Source organism: Zonotrichia leucophrys, chromosome 3 (assembly GCF_028769735.1).
Source record: "Zonotrichia leucophrys gambelii isolate GWCS_2022_RI chromosome 3, RI_Zleu_2.0, whole genome shotgun sequence".
NCBI lineage: Eukaryota > Metazoa > Chordata > Aves > Passeriformes > Passerellidae > Zonotrichia > Zonotrichia leucophrys.
The window spans coordinates 63,361,874-63,384,313 of record NC_088172.1 but is presented as its reverse complement, the minus strand read 5'-3'; the positions used below and the strand labels follow the sequence as shown (position 1 = coordinate 63,384,313).

Genomic DNA, 22,440 nt, shown 5'->3' with positions numbered 1-22,440 from the left:
TTCAGATCTGAAAACAATGACCAACGTATTTGTTCTAATAACACTTTCTCATTTAAAGAATCTATGTTTTAAATAGCAATTTCTTCTTTCTATCAAAATATCAGCCGGATGCCACACAAATAATTTTGATTTCTGCATTAATTTGTGCATGATTATTTAATTGCTGGAGCAAACTGAAAACAGCAGGAGCTTTGTCTCAAGTTCATTAATTTTACAGGATAGTAAATGAAAGGCCTTATTCCATGATTGCTTTTGCATATACTACTGTCAAGACTTCAGTAGAAGGATCTACATTAAGTAATGGAAGACATTTATCGAGCAGAATTTTCCTCTGTAATTTCCTAATCACCCTGTAACATTTCTTTGTAAGCACCTTCAACATTCAAATAGTTTATTTTCATGCTGAAATAAATGAATACAAGACAGTTTGCAAAAAAAATCCTTGTTAATAGTTTATTGCTAATAGTTTCTTCTCAGTAGGTGCACAATTACATCTTGTTGGTTTTCTTTTAAAATGATGGGTTGAAGATTATTTGTGGGTAAGCTAACAGACAAAAAAAATCAAGTCAAGAACTTGATTAAAGATCTCCACTTCAGCTGATTTCTTTTTCAAGGGACTGCTTTGGAAACACCCCTGCACACTTAAAACCCATTTTTATTTGAAGGATACAATTCCCAAGACACTCCACGGCATTCATGTCCAATCTCTGTAAACTCACTTCAGAATTTGATCCCAGCAAGGAACAAGTGTTAGTAAGCAACTCAAAGAGAAATTCCTCATTGCTTTGTATTCATAAAACCCAGCAGACAAAGCAAAGCAGAAACTAGTCTTTCAAGAAGTGGAAATCAGCTGATTAATTCAGAAAATGAAAGACATTAATATAATGATACATTTGGATTTTTTCAAGAAACTCTGGAATTTTTTTTTGCTTAAATTTGCTTAATTTTGCTCAAATTATATTCTTGCAAATGTATATAAATTTTTAATGCAACTCATTCTTTTTATACAAAGATGAATGTATTTTTATATCTATTCACTGTGGGCAAAATCTTAGCAGCTGAACTTGAAACCCTAGATTATGGCATTTAAATAAAAAAAAAAAAAAACCCACAAAAAAAACCCAAAAACAAAAGAACAAACCACCAGTATGTACTCTGAGAAAGCAGGCTGAAATACAGAGAAGAAAAGCCTATCCAACTGCCAGAAGATCACATACTTTGTAGGACAAGTCAAACTTTCAAGCGACTTACTTTACCCTCCAAATGTACTTTCCTACATATGTCAGATAATCTGATGCATCATTTCCTAGCAGAAAACCTCTAAAACCAGCTGTGAGCAAAAGCAACAAGTACTGGAACATAGATGTAAAGCCTTCTGCTTTTTAACCATTGTTTTAGACACTTCTAATGCGTGGGTCAAGGATGGATGGATCCCCAAATATGACAAGAGTATCTGTATGTCTGCTTTGAGTGTTATTTGATAATTATTACAGCTACTTGATACAAAAATGTTCCCTCCTGACAAGCTGTCACAGCTGCCTTAAATGTTTATCACAGGTACGTTTGCAATCACTCACAGAGGCTTGATTCTATCCATGCATGGACTCTCCACGGACAGGGACATTTCTTGTCAAGCAAAGGTGAAATAGATTTTAGTTCTCCAGATACTCCTGCTTTACATCCAAAAACACTACCTGAAAATTTCTGAGTAAACCTGATACCAGAGTACAAGAGAGACATGGACATATGGAGCAGGTCCAGCAAAGGATCAAAGACGATTAAGGGATCAGAGCATCTGAAACACAAGGAGAGACTGAGAGTGCTGGTATCATTCAGCCAGGGAAAGAGAAGGCTCAGGAGGGATTTTATCAATGTGTACAAAATATCTAATGGGGTGATTAGGGAAAAAAGATGACAAACTAAGAATTGTATCCAGTGAAAACACAGGAGGCAGAGTGCAAAATTGAAGTACAGGAAATCCCTTTAAAGGACACAGAAAAAACTTCTTACTGAAAGGACGACTGCATACCGAAACTGAAATACTGAATCTTTGAATCTCCTTTCTTGGAGATACACAAAACCCAGTGAGCCTGTCCATGAGCAGTCTGCTCTGGCTGACCTTGCTTTGAGCAATGGGGTTGCACTCAACTTGCAGAGGTCCTTTCCAACCTCAGCAATTCTATGTTTCTGTGACAAGAACCCGCAGAAGGCTAAGAGAAGCAACTGAGCAGTAGACAGGGAGATGGATTTGCACAGGTTTTAACTAGTAAGAAGCGGTAATAGGCTATCTTTTTTCCACAAAATTCTGATAATTTATCCCTTTCTGCCCTCTCCTCCTTTCCCTCATTCATTAATATATTGTACAAAGTCAAAGATCATATTTGTCAACTGAAATTCTCAGACCTATCATGCAATATCTATAACTGCTGTCTGCTCTGTTTAGATTATAAACATTGCAAAAAGGCAGGGCTCAAAACCCTGCAGAGACTGGACAGTCGAAATCACTAATCATATTTTTGAGGATATACAAGTGAAAATGAACAGTCTTCCGTGGGAAATTGATATTTGAGAGAAAGAGACATTTCTTTTATATATATATATATATATATATACACTAGAAAGGTGAAGCTAAAAAAGAACTTTAACATGTTTTTAAAAAAATTTTAGAGTAGACACATAGTGTTAAAAAATTCATTTCTCTTAGTAATTCGTCACAATTTTAAGATGGTAAAAATTATAAACAGGAGCAGCTTTTGCAGATTTTTCTCAGTGTGGTAACACTCAGTTCAAACTCCTCCTACACATACACTTGGGTGCTATGTACCACACTGATCTGGGATTTAAACATTTTATCTCTAGAAGAAGATTTATATCAAAGACAATATAAACAGTTCATACAGTATGTATTTTTCTATCAGGGCCTATAAAATACACGTTTTTACCTTCAATAGAAAAGGATCAGCTCATTAGGCTCATATTCTGTAAACAGCTTGGAAATGTATACCAAACAAGTCAGTGAAAATTCATACCCAGAAGCAGATGGTGAGAATAGCAAAGCTAAGCAAAGAGAGGCTTAATTGCAAATTTCTACCCAACTAAGCAAAACGGTGGTATTTTACATTCACAGGCATTTTGTTCAGAAAGGGAGGCATCACCATGCAGGTTGAGGCAGGGGACAGCCCTTGTGTGTCATACATCAGGCCAATGACTACTTGGAGAATTGCCACCAATTAAGCAGCATTCGTATACGGCTGGCATCGACTTCACAGTGCTGCACGCTACGTAAAATTTTATTGCTTGCTCTCTTGCCAAGAGCAACACATCTAATGTTTTTTCTGTTGAATTAAAAATCAACAAGAGATTTAAAGTTGGCCTGCTAAAAGAAGACAAGTAATTAAATTTACTCTGGTACAGTTCTCATTTAGAATGAGCCAAATTAACACTGACTAGACAAGGTGTGTGAGAAATAAAGTCACACTGTTACAAAGTTTCAATTTATTCCTACTTCTCTGCCTCATGATATTAAAACAAAGTATTCCTTTTTGTCACCAAAAAAGGAATACTAATGACAGAAAAATGCATTTAATCCCTGAAAATACTGGCACAGTAACTGTAATGATTGCTATTACAGACTTTCCCCAGGCATGAGCATGTATTTCATGTAGCAATAAGATTTTGCTGCTTTAAATGACAAAATTGTTGATGTAACTCACCATTTAATGTGAATAAAATTAGATATCTGTAGAAAGTGAGGAGAACTCTAAGACTTGGTACCATATATGTCCAGAACCCACTAATTCACTATTTTCATTAAATTTCAACATAACAGAAAAAAAACCCAAAACAGCCCAAATCTTTCCAATAGTCAGGAGCTGGAAAAATCTCAAAGATGAACAAGGTGCAATTTCATGAAAAGGATTCTACATTTTTAAATTCAGCATTAAGACATAAAGCTCTCCTGTGGAAGGAAAGAAGTAACATCAGCTTCCAGGATGGCTCAGTCAGCATACACCAAAATTTACTTCCTACCCTTTTAAAGTCATATAAAGTAAATTCCTTGTAGGACCTTATTTTATCTTCTATAACAAGTCAATATGGGTTTTGGGGAAAAGACTGCTTTAAGAGCCTCGACAATATTACCACGCAACATGATGGACAACATCCATTTACTGAAGGCCTTCAATAGAAGAGTCATGGTTTAAGCAGGAGCAGAGGAAAAAAAACCCAAACAGACACAAATGTTACTGAGAACTGCTGCTCACTGAGAACTGTTACCTTCTGGGCGCTCCATCCTCGTGTGGTTGAATAATGACCACTTTTACTGTCACCGATGTGCGCAAGAGGTCGATCATTTGCTCGTGGGTCAGAGTTGCCACAGCCACTTTACAGATCTCGACCAGGCGGCTCCCCTGCCGCAGGCCTGCTTTCCATGCAAATCCAAAGGGCTCCACGTCTGCCACTATCCCTTCAAAGTTCACGTGGAATCCGAGCTGGCCCAGCCCATTTCTCCTCAGGGTCATTTCCGTGGTTTCGCATCCTCTGGTCACTATCTGAGGAAGCACCGGATTGTTACGCCATTGTCAGGGCACATAAACATTATAAAGTTATGTATGGCTTGATATTGCCTCTCTTTAATATACTAACATTAAATTATCTTAACATTATGTTTGAATGAGGGTTTCTGCATAAAATAAAGTGAATGACACATTTCACAATGCTAAAAATCTTCCATCTCCAGTGACCCATGTCAAGTTCTTCCCCTTTGCCCAATGTTAACACAATGCCATTTATATCCTACCAAAAACTTTACAGCTGGTTTAGTTTCAAAACACAAAGCAAGAAAAATGTTGCCTGTCAATTACTTAGTTCTTTTTTGGCTGACTGCAGGTGTGCAGACATTTATATTCAGAACTAAACAGTATTAAACCTGAGATATAACATGAGTCCAATTGAGTGAAGTGCCTCAATTCTAGCAGCTTGTTTTCCTTGAGAACATAGCAATGAAGAAAATATTAATTTATTTTGCTTCATAGGCAGATTCCTAACTACCATTATCTCCAGATGAGGATACCACTAAAATGGGATGAGAGTTTCCATGTAACTGGGAAACTTAGAAATGAAAAAATGACTTTCCTCATATTCAGTGAAACGTAACTGTCATTATACAGAGCAGCCAAAATCCTTCAAATTCAGATTTTGCTAAGCAGGCTCATTTCTACATGCTGTGAAACAAGTTCTCAGTTAATAAACAGTCTTGCCATGTAAATCATAACCATACAACAGCCTGTAAGCTGGGGTACTGCACCACACTCAGAAGACAAAATTCTAGCCTGCATTACAAGGAAGTTTGAGAGTTACCCCAGTCTTGCCTTTTGTCAGTGTCACAAAACTAGATTCTATTTAGCTTTATTAGTTCAATTAGAACAAAAGCTTAACCACTATGAAACATTATCAAAGAACAAAGTGCCACAAATCCATGAGTTATTTTAACTTTGCTGATCTGGTGTATGCTCATGCTTTTAACCTGTAGGGTAAGTAAATACAATTAGCTCTCATTCATTAAGGGATAATCTTCTGGGAACTGTAAAATATTGGAGATATTGCAAGGATCAGATATTCTGAGTATTATTGCTTGGAAATTTTGATTCATAATCTTTCCAGTTACTTCTGAAGATGTAGGGTTTTAAGGTTAAAATGTGAAAGTCATTATTGAGATGTCAAAAATGCACTGAGGAGACTTTGTTTATGATGTCAAGTTCTGAGTTCTCATAAAAAAAACAAAACAGCTATTTCCTTTGTAATTTTTCAGCTCTGAGGTTTTAGTGTAGTTTAGAAACTTTCCTTTTAAAGTAGAACTTTCTATTGTGCTTATAACTCTGCATATAGTATTAGAACTACATAGTATACTGGAAACTTTAACATACTGTTAACCTAGCTCTCTTACAACTAAATTTCAGTAAAAAAAATACTTCCATAATTTGTAACCTAGATAAGGGAAAATGAAATTTTCAGCTCTTCATCAGCTATACTTCCATCACAAGTTTTGAAAATATAAATTTAGTCATGCAGTGAAAAGAAGAACATGCTATTACAGGCAGGAGTCCAGCTGAGGGATGGAATTTTATCCTTATTAAGCTACATAATATTCTTTTTGGGGGGCTGACACCTCCTTATCATTATGCCACAATTATAGACTACTGCAAAATGAATGCACCAAAGTATATGGATTTCTCCAACTCAGAGCATTCAAAATCTCTTCTTCAAGTTAGTTAAATATTCAAAAGTTAAAAGGTAAGAAAGATAAAGATTCCTGCCAAAGACTCATCTATTCCCAAGGGGAAGTATTCCAGGAGATCTAGTCCTCCCCAAGTGTATATTCCCTAAAAGGTAACACTGCATATTACATGGTAATGTCACATTAAACACAGTGCTGCTCCACTTCAAAACACAGCATTCTGCTGACTTGGTTGCAGCTTCACTGATCTTGTGGCCACAAATGAAATAAGAGCTGGCTTCTCTGAAAGAACTTAAAACAGATAAAAGACAGAGATCCTGTAAGTGCCATGAAGATGAAGAGGTATTTTTTTAATATACAGGATACTAAGGAAATTTTGTCAACTCAGATTCTTATCTTAGGATCCATTCAGTGTTTCCATTTAATCTTTTATCACCCTGCCATTCTCTGTTGCTTTTCCTGCCTCCCAACATAACCCTCCAAGTCAATCTACAGCTTGCTGCTTTTTCTACTCTCTATAACTAGATATTCTCCCCCACAAATAGAGATTTGTCTCAACTGACAAGTCACAGCTCTTTTTTCAGTCCTAGACTGATTGTTACAGTTCAAACTAAAACCATGGTCTCAGCCAGCTTTTTGCACCTTTTCTTAATCTGGATATTCAGTTGTCCTTTTTACCAGCATGATTCAAATCCAAGCAATAAAGTCTAGTTATTTCTTTGGCAATCTCATTTAGCAATTGCAATGTTCTACTCACTAGTTCTAAGAAATGCTTTAACTCATGACTGAAAAGGGTTAATCATCTGGTCATTGAAGATTGATATTACATCACAATTTGAGCTTTCATGTTTAGCATCTGCTGGCACATACGGCTGTTAACCTCAGCTGTGTTCTGAGTCACTTGAAAGGTTTTTAAAGTTTGCACATGAAGTGTGGCATCAGAGTTTTAAATAATTTTTACTAGTTCTAACGGTTCTATACCAAATATATTTAAGGACTGTAGAAAGCATTCAATGTGATAAATCAACCAGGAAATAACATCAATAGGCAGCTTTCAAAAGAGAGGAAGAAGCAGGAGAAAATGAGAAAAAGATGAGGCAAGAAACATGGACAAAAAATGTTCTAAAACAAATATTGATAGTTAACTCTCAATTAGTATGAAAGTTGAACAGGTAGCAGGGGAAGAAAAGGCAGGCAGAGTTCATGGAATAGACACTTGAAGTTAATATTCAGGTAAACTTAGTAAGAGCTGATGCTAAATTTGAGGCTTAAAACCAATTTGTCATTATTTAACCACTTATCTGGCCATAAGAAAGAGGAAGTAGTAAAGTAAACATAGACAAACATTTCATTTTGTGGTTTTAATTACCAAATCGTAAAGATCTGTCTTCAGGAACATGGGTTATTTACAGGCTTTGCAAAACCAAGTAAACGCAAAATAGCAAAAAAAAAAAAAAAAAAACCAACAAAAAAACGTCACTGATGACAGCAGAACTTTTCACTGGAACTTTAAATCTTGTTTTTCACTTGTGCTAAGAAATTTATCCTGCTGGGTTAACAAGACCTAATGGGAGCACTATTTTCTAGAAGGGAAATACCTGTCTAAGGAAAGTGAAACTGAAGACATCAATTGAAAAGGATAATATAATAGTGGCAAGAAGACTCTTAAGACATTCAATTCTTGAAATAGCAATTGTACTCTGGAAGAAAGTTATTATTTAGAGCATGATATTAAGCAATGCTAAATGAGACTGCAGTACTAGAGAGGCCCTAAATCATCAGCTGCAATCCAACTATTCCAGTGTGAAAACTGTAAGCAGACTGAATACTTTTCAGTGCCAAGCCTTCCAACAGAAGAAACCCCTAAGACCATCTAAATCACTTAAATTAAGATCAAAGAGTGAAGTGCAACCACTAGATGAATCAGCACATTTACTTTGGAGTTATTGTCATTTCATTTGGACTGACTGAAATAGCTACAGTAGAGTAGTACTGACACGGTCATCAAGTGTCTGAAAAACTTTATCTCCAGTCAGCTGTTAAAAGTGGCATTAGTTGGTGTAGTTTTCTTTACTTCCTGCACTTTCTCAGTACAGAGGAACAAATCAGCAGAACCACTTACATAAAATTTTCTGCTAATATTCTCACAGGTTATTACAGAAAGTATATTTTACATACTAAGATTTTATAAATTTTTAAAATTATCATACTTCTACCTACAAGGGTGTGATTTGAGAACAGGCTACAGTAAGAGGTGGCAAAAGCTTTTCAGTCCTGATTTCAACACTGGAACCATCCATGGCCTTGGGCAAGTTATCAGATTAATGGTATCGGAAACCTTACCCCTGATAAACAGGTTGATAACATTTATCTCCCATGCTGTTGTGAAGATTACTATTTGTAATGCTCTCTGAAGACCAAAACCACTCCTGAACTATAAACACAGAACATTTTTAATTATATCTCAGAGGAGATGTAGACAAATAACTGTTAATAAAAAAAGTGGAACTCCAGTTTAGAAACTGTACTTACTTCAAGTCTTTGAACAATCTCTCTGATGTCTTCAGCACAATTATCTGCTGCAGACAGCAGAATACATTCTCCTCTTTCATAAAATATTTTGATGCTCATTAATCCAGATGTCCATCCAATAACATCTCTGCAGGAGCAGTTAAACACAACATTTTTTGATTCCTTTTCAATCAACATGATAAACTCATTGGAAATTCCGAGGAGACATTCAATGTCAGCAGACTGGCCAAAATCTCGGGCAATCACATTCCACATAATCGCTCCAACACTGAATAGATGTGCATCTTTCCTTGGTTTCACTTTCTCCTTCTTTTTTGCCCCTAAAGTAATAAAGCTGAACTTGGCTGAAGTATCCACTGTAGCTGTGGTAACAAAGTTTTCTGCCAGATCTTTCAAGTATTCCTGACGCGTCCTTGTGGCCATGGCTCGAAATTTTTCTGACTTATGTGCTGCATTTTCAGCATTAATAACTTTGGCTAAAAGGAAGTCCCTAAAGACTGCAGACTTGGGGAAAGTTACTCCTTTGGGAATGGGTGGACCAAATGAGGGAACATCTTTTGATCGTGAAACACCAACACTGGAAATAGAAGAAAAAAAACAACCAACAAAACAATTAATTCCCTAAAAAAAAAATAAATCACATGATAAGCAGAACTGTGATCTCTGCAATCCATTTACACAATTAAGTACAGCTTTGACATGCCAATTTGCAGACATTTCAGACACATCAAAGAAAGCTGATTGTCTGTTTTAGAATGGCTTTTTTCTTTTAAAGATATAAAGGACATTATGAAGGTATCTTGCTAAAACAAACAATATCAAAGAGAACTTCTTAGGGTGTCAACATCTCCTTTCCTGAATGTAATAAATATTAAAATGAATTGTGAAAAATAAAGGAGAGAAGTATTTTTAAAAATTATTTTTATGTAAATCTGTCATTTCAGCTGTCACTCAGTTACATCATCTTAAAACTAAGCAATGTAAAAACAGAAACAGAAAATAATTTTTATCCTCAGATCGTCTTCTACAATGAAGTTTGAATTCAATGAAAAAATATTGGTGTCAAAAGTGACTATAATGGAGCATTCTCCACCTGTTTAAACTGCCTACTCTATGCTCATAAAATTGGAAACACAATTCTTGATCTAGACAGTTCACATCCAAATGTAAGAAAAAATAGGATTTTTTCCTAATTGATACAATTATACCTCTCATTGATTGATACAAACATAATATACTTCAACTGAAAAATAATTTCAAAATACTGCACACAGTAGGTACAACTACTATTTGCTTGACTGAAAGATAGTCAAATTTGGGATGACAGATAGAGTTTAATAGTAAGAAAAGTATAACTTAGGAAATGTCATGTATTAATCAACACAAAGCAGTTACTGAAATGAAATCAAGTCCTAAAAGATAGTTTAAGTTCTAGTAGACTGCTAAAAGACAGTAACATGACTCACCATCATTATGTAATTTAATTTAATTCTAAACAATGAATAAATAACGTTTATAAATACAGCTCTGTAATTATACTTCATGCCTTTATCACTACTTGCACAATTGCCAGTCCATTCACAAATCTGATTTCCACCTTGGTTACCTTGCTAAAATTCATGATGCAGTGACTTAAATGTGACAGTCAAAATAATCTGAAATTTATGGTTTTTTTCCATTCTCCAAAAGTCTTTGTTTATTTGCTTAAAGGCTATGACTCATCATATTGTCATACTCAGGGATTCATACAGGTTAAAGGACCTTCTGAAATGCTTTAAATAATTTTCTTTAAAAAAAGGAAACATGCAATACAAGTTCTAAATTAATTTCTATTGGTGTGTCTGCAAATCTTATTTTCACTAACTTGTTATATCCCCATTCTGTGGCCATAAATCAGCAACATGCAATTCTGCACATGCACCTTTGAGTCTACAAATTGTGCTCCATAACTCTATATGTGTGCAAGCGACACAAAGGGGTTTCAAATTCACAGGAAGTGCAGCAGAAATTTTAAAATTGAGTACATAATAGCCATAAGAAATACAAAACATCCAGAAAACTAAGACTGCAATCCAGACTGCATTGCAGTCTTAGTAACAAACATATATAGTTATAAGGTTCTACTCACCTGTAACACACATTTTCAGTGCATGGATTATGCACTTTGACAATGACAAATACATGTTGAAAGTGGGAACGAATATTTTTTGGAGTAAAAGGAAGTGCTCCTGGCTCTTGGAAGACAATGGTAACTATGTCATTTCCTATATGCCTTTTCCTTAGCAGCTAGACAAGAAACATGCATTGAAAAATTAGTTATTAAAAATAAATTTTAAAAAATCATAAATTCATCATTAGGGAAAAAAAAAAACCAAGCCAAACCAATACAAATAAAGCATAATTTTTCAGAAATAGCTTTTATTGCATCATGGAGAAAAACATGTAAAGGATGGCAGAACTTCAAAAATATAGGGAAAGGAAATTAGGCTAAGTTCACAAACATACTAATAAATTTTCTCACATCCCCACACTAGTTCTCCATAGTTTCTGTTCATTTATATTTTACTCTAAAAGAAAAATGTGTTTCTCTTATTCTTACTAATGCAGCACTTCAGTAATAAAAAAGCATTGCATCACTTGACATTTCTCACTATCCAGAAAACAGTACATCCATTCCCTCTTTACAGTGTAATATGTCTTTATATTGAAAATATAATATTGCTTCTATGTCTCAATAAAACTTCCTTTTCCACGTCACAACACTTAAATATTGTCCGTAGTATTGTGATCTTAATTTAGAAAAAATATTATCATGAACATCCATCACAAATGTTAACAACTGCATACCTGAGGAACAGAACCAAGACTCATGGAGAAACGACAGCTAATAGGAACACTTAAATTAAAAATTTGTTCTTGTAATTGGTAGCTTTTAACAACAAAATATATTTAAGAACTAATTTAAAGTACTAAATCATTGTTATAGGCTAAAATTTAATAAAAATTACAAAATATATCCAGCAATAAGGGACTACTTGTTGGGTTTTCTTTCTCCCCAGAAAAACCCAACAAAATAACACAGTAAAATGATGCTCACTTTCTTCATGGAAGAATATTGTAACTTTCAAATTTTGTACATTAACAAACAAAAAAAGCAGTCTACTAGGTGCTACATTTAAAATATGAGATGCTACATTGAAAATATGAGGTGCTACATTAAAATAAAAGATCTTGCATTGTCAACTAATAGCATAAAGACACTTACAGCTGTACCTTAGCTCATGTGTAACCAAAAAGGATTTAAGAATAAATTTACTTGGAAACTTAATGACAGAGCAAGTGAAAATTTCTCTGTGAAGGTGATTTCATGGAAAAGAATCTTTCTTTGCTGCATTTTTGTTGCATTTTTCCAGTTCCACTAACAGTTAGTATTTCAACTACCAACAACAAAAAGCAAAGTTGCACATACTAAAGCCTAGAATCCATAACCCTTTCCTTATAACCCTCAAAATAACATAAAGGATGATATTCTGAAGGTAGGCAGAAGGGCCAAAGCCACAATTTTAAAGCACGAAGTACATCTATATTATTTTAAACATAACCAAAATCCCAAATACAGATAAAGAAATAAGACTTCTTATGAAACTTGAAAACAGACATAAGAACAGAAAACAGTATTTGTTGTGTGGCTCAGTCAAGTTCTCAGGTTTTTAAGATTAAAATGATTATTTCAGCCATTTAAGATGCACAGACTGTTGCACACAGAAGTACACTTTGAGGAAGTGATCACAGAACTTAGTGTGTCAGATATTCTTTAATTTGCTCATCTAGTGAGCCACACAATTAGATCATAGTAGGGCAGCACAAGTTAACATTTAGAAGTTATTACTATCACACAGGTTGGAATTTAAATTAGTTAAATTTGTAAGCAACCTTCCAATTATGAGGTACAAGATGATTCATTTCTGCCCTTGTTGTACCACTAAGTGCCCAATTACTTGTTCTTGCTACAGTGGTTCATGCCTGTACATTTCCATGGAGTAAATTATAAAAATGAAGATGCAATCCTCTTTAAAGATATATTTATTTTTCAAGGTAATTACTGCTTGCAAGAATATTTTCTGCTTTTGTAGATCCCTTTAGGAGGTTCTGCTTGCCATCATACATAGCATAAGCAAGAACAGCATTCACTTGATTGAAGGTAAGTTTTAGAAATGTTTGAAATTTTACTAGCTAAGACTTTTTAAAAGTATGACAGTGCCCATATCCTACCCCTAGGATATTTTTCAAGAGGGGAAACCTGTTTAAGGTACAAAAAAAAAGAAATAGGAAGACAGGTCATTATTTTTAAAGAACCTTACCAAGACTGTAGAGATCTTAGTGACTTCTTCAGTATAACATAAAACCAGTGTAACACTTATAAATAGTTGTCATGCACAAGTGGTCAGTCAACTTCAACACAATGCAAAAGGCAAAGCACAGTTGTGGCTGTGCACAGAGGATCATAATGCAAAGAATTTCTAAAGTGGGGAGAATTAAATTGGGGTGATCTGGAACATGGAAAGAAGTGCTATGGATAGGATAAAGGAACAGGAAAAGAATAAAGTATTGAATGGAGAAGAAGGAGGGAACACATACCTCTCTGGGAAATGGGAGATAAGGACAGCATACTGAAAATGAAAAAGGAATTGAAGGAAACCAGAACTCAACAAAATGATCTATAAGAAACCTTTCTAGTTTCCATTCTATAGCCTAGATTTTTATCCCAACTTTTGCTTCCTAGGTTGTTTGGGTGGTCTTTTCAGGTTCTCAGTTTCCCCTTCCTCTCCCATTTTGAGGTCTGCTCAGGTTCGGGGGGTTTTGGATGTTGTAAAATTTTTTTTTAATCTGCCTTTCTAACATACTCTAAAGAATCTCATGCCAGTGTTGAGAATTGATGTTGACAGGAACTCTCAACTGGGTGCAAAGATTACAGAGAATTACTTGCAGTAAAGGAGCCATCATTGTCATGTTAGAATTTGAAAATAAACCTAATCAAGTATGATAGGCTGCCAAAAGGAAATCAGTGAAGTGTTATGTAAGAATATAAGACACAAAAAGGGGACTCCAGTCAGGAAAATATGTTAGAAAAGCAGAATCTATTAGATTAAAGTTATTTCCACTAAATGATAGTCATTATATTTATTCTCAGATTTTAGTGACTCAATTCTTAATTTTCAGATATGCATGTCTGGAGGAAAAAACTGTCTTAAAACTTTACATATTAACAGCTTGTGCTCGGCCTTAAAAATCCACCCACTTCAGTAGGATTAATTGCTTTGTCAAACTGCAAAACAACAAGGAATTCTGGTTGAAATAGCAGTGAAATATACTCTTCATTCAATTAAATTATGAAGTGTTAAGAGTCAAATAAGAAAATCTCCAAACTTATTTTAGCACATTTCTAAAATAAGTGGTTTCAAAAGTTTTATTTTCAATTTAGTTTCTTAGCCAGTACCAAAACTAGAAATGAATGGCAAAAGCTCTTCCAACAGCTCTGATCAACTGTGTTTTGTATAACCACAGGTATTGTTACCTAACTATTTGAACAGTAGTTAAATGCAACAAGCTTATTTCATAATTGCATATCTGTTTAATTTTCAAGTTTTCATAAAACCAGGTGAAAATTTATTATTTGAACAGATTTGGATTAATCGGGTCTGACCATGTGAACACAAGCAGACTGCAAATGTGTGAGTGGGAAACTTGCAAGGGAATGATTTGGAAAGGAACATAGCAAAGGTAAAGTTTAAAGGGGAAAGCCTTGAACTGCTTTGAAGAAAAGGCCAGTAAAGGAAAAGGAACTGGCCATACCAGGGCTGGTTGTCTTCTCCGTCCTAGGGAAGGAGCAGCTGACTTGAAAATTCCCAGCCTACATTGCAGCCAAAATAAAAATTACCTTGCTCTTTGGATCTCCTGCTGGTTCTAAAACTAGAGGGATGTCCTGATCAGGGACCAAGCAGGGCGTAGTTATATCCTGGAAGAAGCAACAAACAGTTCTGGTGCGGCCTATTTTTGGCTCACAGGTATTTGGAGCACAAGCAATGCTCGGTGCTTGCTCACTGAAGGTCACCATCATGGATTAGGAGGGACTGAATACCTTGCCCAGTCATTACCAAACAAGGGACATGGGGAAAGGATGCAACAACCTCAGCCAGTACATTCATAATACGCTAGTAGAAAATAACTATTGAAGGGGGGCTTCAATCCTAACATAACCTAACAGGAAATTTACTGCGATCTCTAACTTCCCCGTACTTGGGTATGCAGTGAGCCAAACTCTGAAGAGACTTTATTATGTATTTTGGAGCTAAACAGTAAGAGAAAAAAAATAAACAGTTATTATAAATCTGTTTTGCACATTAAGGCTGGCTAAATTCTAGTAATTTGGGTGCACTTGTCACATTTCATTAAGACAGTGTACATGCTGTGCAAACACTGATAGATCTCATCACCTGAAAAATAATGTGGTGGGTCTTCAGATAGACATACTGCTTGAACTTGGAAAACTGCCACATTATTTTGATCCCAAGAAAACCATGAATAACAACACAGTGCTTCTACTAAATATTGAACCTTTTAAAGGGACAATGATGAGAGCTTACTAAAACACTGTGGAAAGGAGAGCTTGTTGCTAGGGAAAACCATGGAGTTAAAACTGAAAGGTTTTTCTGTTCACAAGAATCAGCACCTGACTATAAAGAAAGACATATAAGGAAATTATAAGAATGAAAGAAAGGCACAGGAAGAAGTGAAAGGACAGTAACAGGGGGTGGCTGAGCAACACAGCAGTGAAGCTGACAGACAAACAGCAAAAAACTATGAAAATAAGTGGATCATGGCAAAAAGATATCCTTTGTTTTCACAAACAAGGAAAATTCACGAAAGACAACAAAAGTACTAAACTCCAAGTAAGGCCATATTTACTGTCAGTGCCTGTGATTTGCTACAAAAATATTAATTTTTTTCTTTTAAGGCAAGCTCATTCAGTGTACTATATCGTCTTAGTAGGGTACAGTTTTCCCTATTTACATGCATTTCCAGTCAAAGATTGTTAGACTGATTACAGACAGAACAACTCCTAGAGCGTTTACCAAATTAACCCTGTTTGGTAATAAGATGCAACTGGAAGTTTAGAGAAGCAGAACAATCTGAAATCAGTAATGAAGATCCAATCCCTTCATTACTAGCTATGTCACAGTTGAGTGTCTGATGAACATTCTGTCTCCTAAAAGCCACACATTTTAGGAAGTGAGTCATCTAAACTTTGTGTTATTAATATGGTGAAAAGTTTGTCTTTTGATTCTTAATTTAGTTCCTTTAAACCACATCTAAATACTAAGTGTAATGTCTTAACTGTTCACTTGAAACAGCTTTTCAAACTGTTCAGAGCTCTATGCACAGATTATTTCAAATACATGACACGATATACTTCCTTCCATTGTTATTTTTATTTATCCCTTCTGAAGAATTTCAGTACTTTTATCCTTTTCTTGCTGCCTTGACACATCTCTTTCTGCTCACACAAGACCTATTGATAGGACAGACATGAAAGATTCAACTGCCATATGGTTCAACAATCAATTAGTAAGCATCTTTTGTGAGCTGTTCAAAACCAAAGTGAGACAGCATCCTTATTTCATGACAACCTTCCACAATGGCTGAGATGATTGTACCTTGCATGGCAAGGTGAGACTATCCCAAAACTAACTGCATAAATCAACACTTCTGCACACCTGGAGGAACATAGAGTAGTAGCACAGAAAGTTACAAACTACCATCAGTCTGTTCTACAAGCAATTCTAGTGCTTTTCTGTTAGGCATTAATACTGATATATTATACCAAATGCGCTTGTACATTTTAATTAAGTCACAAGAAATATCTTAGACAGGCAAGACAGAGTAACCTTACTGGTGCACCGCACACTTTGGATGCTGTGCTGGTTTTTAGCCATCCTTAATGCTTTGAAAGCATTCTGAATTATTGCATAAACAAAGGGAATTCTCTAGAAATAAGACAAATACATTGCAATTTTCTGTTTTCACAGACACCTCGAAGGATATGTTTAAAACTATTACTAAGCTCACACATTAATAAACATTTCAAGATCTGTAATACAAGGATTAAGTGGAATAGTTTTAAAAGTCTTATTACATGCATATTTTAAGCACAAGACTATTTTCAAGATTCATTTCACTCAATGTTTAAAACATACATAAGATGTGAATTCAGTCTAAACCAAAAATAACATATTCACGAGAGGCAATATTGCCTTTTAATAATATAATGAAATAGGGTACATGGGATAAGTTCCTGAATTATACAGAATAAACTCTTACAAGATTTCTAACGTCTTACACTATTTCAAGAGAATAAATATAATTGATCATATTTCTTTTAAAACAATTCCATTTTCAACCAAAACTAATAAAAAACCCCAGCACTCAATGTCAAACATTTATAATGTAAAATACAATAAAAAGCTAGAGACATACCTGTTGCCTGTTACTGGGCATGTAGGGAAGCATTGTTGATACATGAAACATTAATTCATAATCTTTATAGGTAGTATAGAGGGAATGAGTTCCTGTTGAATCAGCTGAAAATTAATTTAATCGGTCAGTAAATTAGAATATTCATATTACTATTTAGGACACCACTCTGCATGCTCTGATTTAAATCTATTTAAACAACTTCTATATTTTTTACAATTGAACAAAACCAGTTTCCATCACCTAAAAATCTAGTCTTTATTTCTGTATTATGACATAGAGGGGGCCTGCAGTAAAAAACCCAAAGAGTTTGCTGTCTCTGAGACCTAAATAAACTAATTTCAAATATACTGGCATTTCACAGTAAAAACAAAACACTACACTACTTCAGTGTAGTTTTATATAACATGTATTTTCGTTATTTAAACAATAATAAGGACAATTGACTAAACCGATACTTTATCAAAAGTGAACTGGCTATTTCAAACCTAACATTAAGACACATGTTGCAGATCAGGCATTTTTAAAACATAAAACATGTGCATACTACATATATTTGAAAATTATTTAAGTAAATGTAATATATTATATGACTTAACACTATCTTTTATTTAGAAAGTTTATTAATAGCATTTTGTGATGTTTATAGTAAATGAGTTTTATACTGTAGTCATGAGTTAATCATTTTTATTCCTATTCTTCAATTTGTACAGACTATTTAAGTAAGTACAATGAAATTGAAAAAAGTTTAAGGTTTAACTCTACTGAACACCTTACTGAGTGAAGACGACTGCCAATTTCTCTTGTCTTTTTCCACGTTTAATTATTTTTTAGCATAATTTTATGTTATCTGTAGAAATAAATATTCTCCAGTACACTCTTTAACATGCTGTTTAAGGTTTCAGAGTTTTGATCAGTTTTGAAGAGTATAACTATATTCCAAAAATAAATCAAAAATCAATTAGCCATGCTAGTTCTACAGTTAAAAAGTATATAAAAGTATATCAACATACACTTCTTTATCTGCAGACCTAAATCTAAAAATATTTGCCTGTATACAATTAGGAGCGCATTCATTTGTGATGTGCTGGGTGTATCAGTTATGTCTGTATGATAATTAAATTACCTTCATTTATTAAACACAGATTACAGTTGCATAAGAAATAAAAAGCATCATTTCAACTGAAGTTTATTACTTAAGTGTTGCTAAAAGAAGGAAACCTTATTGCACTCTTCTATTTCAAAATCTTAGCTAAAAATCTAATTCCATTATAACCTTTCAGTGGCATTTTAGAGAGCCAGTTTTGAAGAGATAGAAAGAGAAAATACGTTCCAACAATAAAACATTTTATCTTATTTCCAGTAGACTGGTATGTTTTAAAACATATACGAAACAAATTATATAATATTGAATTAGTAAAATTTCATTTAATTTTCTCATTTCTTTATCTTGGGGTTTGGAACTGCATGTCACTAAATCTGCACTAAAGAAGGGCAGAAGAGAATTTATAGTTAATACATTCCATATGTTCTGAACATTTGCACTGGGCCTGGCGTGGATGCAGCTATAATTCTTCATGGCAGCCCACATGGTGCTGTGTGCTGTCTGTGTGACCAGGGCAGTGCTGGTAACCCAGAGATGATTCAGCTGTGGCTCACAGTGCCTGCACAGCGCCAGCTCTGCCCCCACACTGTCCCCTGTCCCAGGAAGTGTGCTGGGCTGGCCACGGGCTTGGGAGGACACAGCCCATCAAATGGACCAAAAACATATCCCATGCCCTGTAAAGTCATGTTCTGCAGGAAAAACTGGAGCAGGGAGAGTTTTTTCATGGTAGATGGTGCTCAGAGAATGGCTGGGCATCAGTCAACTAATGGCAGGTGGCAAGTGATTGCCTTTGCATCAGTTGTATTGTTGCCTGATGGACGTAGTGGTGGGTTGTGCTTTCATTGCTGATTGGGTGTTTTTGTTGTTGGTGTTTGTTTTGGAGTTTTTGTTTGTTTGGGAGGTTTTTTTGCAGGTGTTTTTTTTCCTTTCTTTCCCTTCACTCATTGAACTCAATCTTGACTCACAAACTGGAGGGTGGGTGAGCACACAAGAGGTGGGGGCTTATTTGGCAGACAGGGCAACCCATCAAAACATCCTACTTTCTCTGTTACATAAGAAATGGACTAATCACTTATCCAAATAGTAAATAAACAATTGTTTAAAATAAATAAATTCTAAAAAGAGAACTTTTTAGAGAAAAACCTCACAGCTCATCAAGCATTCGAGAATAAAAAAAATTAATAAATTTTACTCCTACAAGAACTAAGTAAGATTTTTTACTGAAACATTGTGTCTACCAAAAATATAGCTCCCAGAGACTACATTATCACAACCCTCTGAACCTACAGGCAGTCAGAACAACATGTAAGTCTAAATATGACACACAGTAATACTTATTGCATTGTTAAATATAACAAAAATATGATACTTAAATGTGATACTAATGTGATACATTAAGTGATAATTAATGTACTTTGCATTTAATATAATACTAAAGACTGTATCTTTTTGAATTCTTAATTCCATTTTGCCTGTTGCAAACGATGAGGACACACTATGACAGGACAATATAGTTAATGGCACAGAGACTTTGTAAAACATTAAAATCACGTTACTGACTGATACATACACAACGCTGATCAGCAATGTAAGTTCATACAGAAGCACAGCAAATACAGAAACTGAATTTGCTGACAGATCAGCATTTGTTTTCATATGTACAACTTACTAGGTGATATTCAGTCACATTCTGATTGGGAAAAAAAAAAGCAAACCCAAACATCCCTTATTCCTTTTAATTTGTCATCCCTATTTATCAATGCATTCCAGAAGTCTGATATACACAGCATATTAATATGTATTTCCACAAATTAATTTGAAAAATGATTTGTTATTTTTCTGTACTGAAATAGGATGCAATAGTCTCTAAATTAGGATGCAATAGTCTCTAGCTCAAATTATTAAAGGGAAACAAGCACAGATTTAAGGAAAAAGGCAATAACATTATTGGAAATAAATGTGGTGCTTACACTAGGTTGACACTATGTTAAAATGAAGTAGATGAGTAACTAAATATCCTTAGATTACAGCTCATATGATCAGCTGTCAAAATTCTGCTAAAACATCATTAAACTAAGAATTAATTTAGGTTAAATTTAAGGGCAGCAAAAACAGTACTAATAAGGAAGAGTCTTAACATCTCATTGACTTTTTTAAACAGCAATACTTCAGTTCCTATTTTGCTATAAAATCCAACCAATTTGTACAATTAAATTTTTATACTACTGCACTTAAGGAACTGGAAAGACCTGGGGAAATGGCAGTACTAACACAGCACTGAGGTAGATTAAAAATTATCAGCTGACAAATGAGGACATGCTTACTGTGCATGTGTGAGAAACCAGAAAACTTGACTGCTTGTGTGTGTTGGGTAAAAGCAAGCATGTATGTTCAGCTGAAATAAGGGAAATTACTCCATATTTTGAAATACATATATTTTATTGCCTTTAAAAGAATAAGATGCTTGAAGTGTACCTGTGGAAATATTACTCATGTAGCATGATTTTAACTAAATTAAAACAAATGAAATAAACTGTTTTGATATTCAGTTCTACTAATGCCACAGAAAAAGTAAATGACCTTTCAGGAAAGATTTGATACATGTTCTTACCATATGCTCCATCTTCCTCATTTACCATATAATCCTACTATTCAAAACCTGAAGTCAAGAGCAGGAAAAGACAACATAATTTACAGAACATCAACTGGATTTTTACCCTTTGTTCCATAGCTTGAAACATAACTTACTTTTATTATCCAGCTGAGCCCTGTATTTACTGAATCCTTTTAGCCGTACTCTCTGGCCCAGTAGATCAAGGAACTCTTCAAAAGCTGGTCCTGCCATCTCATTGTTATACATTTCTTCTTCTGTGCTTTGGCCTGCTTTGCAGTAAAGGATACCAATCTTGTGCTGAAAACTCAGCTGAAATTAAAAATTAAATAAAATAAAAAAAGGAAAATTTACAGAAGCAAAGTCAATACTAGAATAAATATTCACAATTAAAATACAACACTGTTATAACCCCTGACAGAAGGCATCTGAAAATGAAAAAATAAGTGTTCTGATTTGGGAAATTAAATCACCACAGGACGAAAACAAAAAAGGAAAAATCCACAAAAGACACCCTCCAACTCTTGAAAGAAAACTGGATTGGCACTATTCAAACACAGATAAAAGCAGTACAAAGACTTTTTACTTTGTTATCTATAAAAGCACACTCTACTTCATGCTACGATATGAAAAATTTAATTGGCAATATTTGTATATTGGTCTTTTTTTCTAAGCTTTAAAAGAAGGTGAGTTTATCTTCCCTCATTTTTACCCTTTAAAGTTCACTGTAGTTCAGTTAAAACAGGCCCTCAGAACAGTCCTTTCTATGTCATCTTTTGCCTTCCCCATAAAATCATGCACTGTTAAAAACTATATGCCATTTTAAAAAGTATACTTAAAACAAGAAATTAGATTGCAGTCAAATAGTTTTGCTAAAGAGATTCTCAGTTATGGAACATTACACAAATCACATCTATTCAAAAATAAAGTACAAAACCCATAAAACATTAGGCATAAAGAGAGATCATTACTTCTTGAGCAGACCATTTTCCCCTTAGCTTTTGTGCACACTTAAGCTGACAAAGAGGAAACTCCACATGGATGGATTTGTCCTATTATCCTTAACCAACACCTTCCAGAGCTTCACAAACTGACAGAGGCCATCAGTCACACCCGATTCCCTTCAGGCGCTTATCTATATTCATGACTCAAATCAACTCTCCAGCTGTAGACCTCTCCTAATCAAACTTCAGGATTAGCGTCCAAAATGCAAATTATGCAAAGGCTGGATGTGTTTCTGTTAGACCAAAGGTGACAACAACAGCCTGCTTCCACTCAGTCCTAAGGGAATAACGGCTTTGTTTAGGGGTGGGCCCTTGGGGAACCTGCTCTGGCAGAATTCCCTTGACCAGAGAGCAGCTAGGAGCAAAGGACAGGAATAAGGAATAAGGTTTCACCTGGCCAGCCTAGAAGACAGGAGAGTCA

General features: G+C 34.8%; 1 protein-coding gene across 4 annotated transcripts in view; it reads right to left on the bottom strand.

The window, feature by feature from the left end:
- The window catches only part of SIPA1L2 (signal induced proliferation associated 1 like 2), a 125,123-nt gene that overhangs the window by 37,220 nt on the left and 65,463 nt on the right, over window positions 1-22,440 (bottom strand). For all 4 annotated transcript variants that reach the window (XM_064708519.1, XM_064708520.1, XM_064708521.1 and 1 more), the window contains exons 6-10: window positions 21,153-21,327; window positions 17,303-17,406; window positions 10,896-11,053; window positions 8,768-9,344; window positions 4,276-4,550 (exon numbers count right to left, since the gene is read on the bottom strand). In XM_064708519.1, coding sequence (XP_064564589.1) covers window positions 4,276-4,550; window positions 8,768-9,344; window positions 10,896-11,053; window positions 17,303-17,406; window positions 21,153-21,327 — 1,289 coding nt within the window. The remainder of the gene's footprint in view (window positions 1-4,275; window positions 4,551-8,767; window positions 9,345-10,895; window positions 11,054-17,302; window positions 17,407-21,152; window positions 21,328-22,440) is intronic.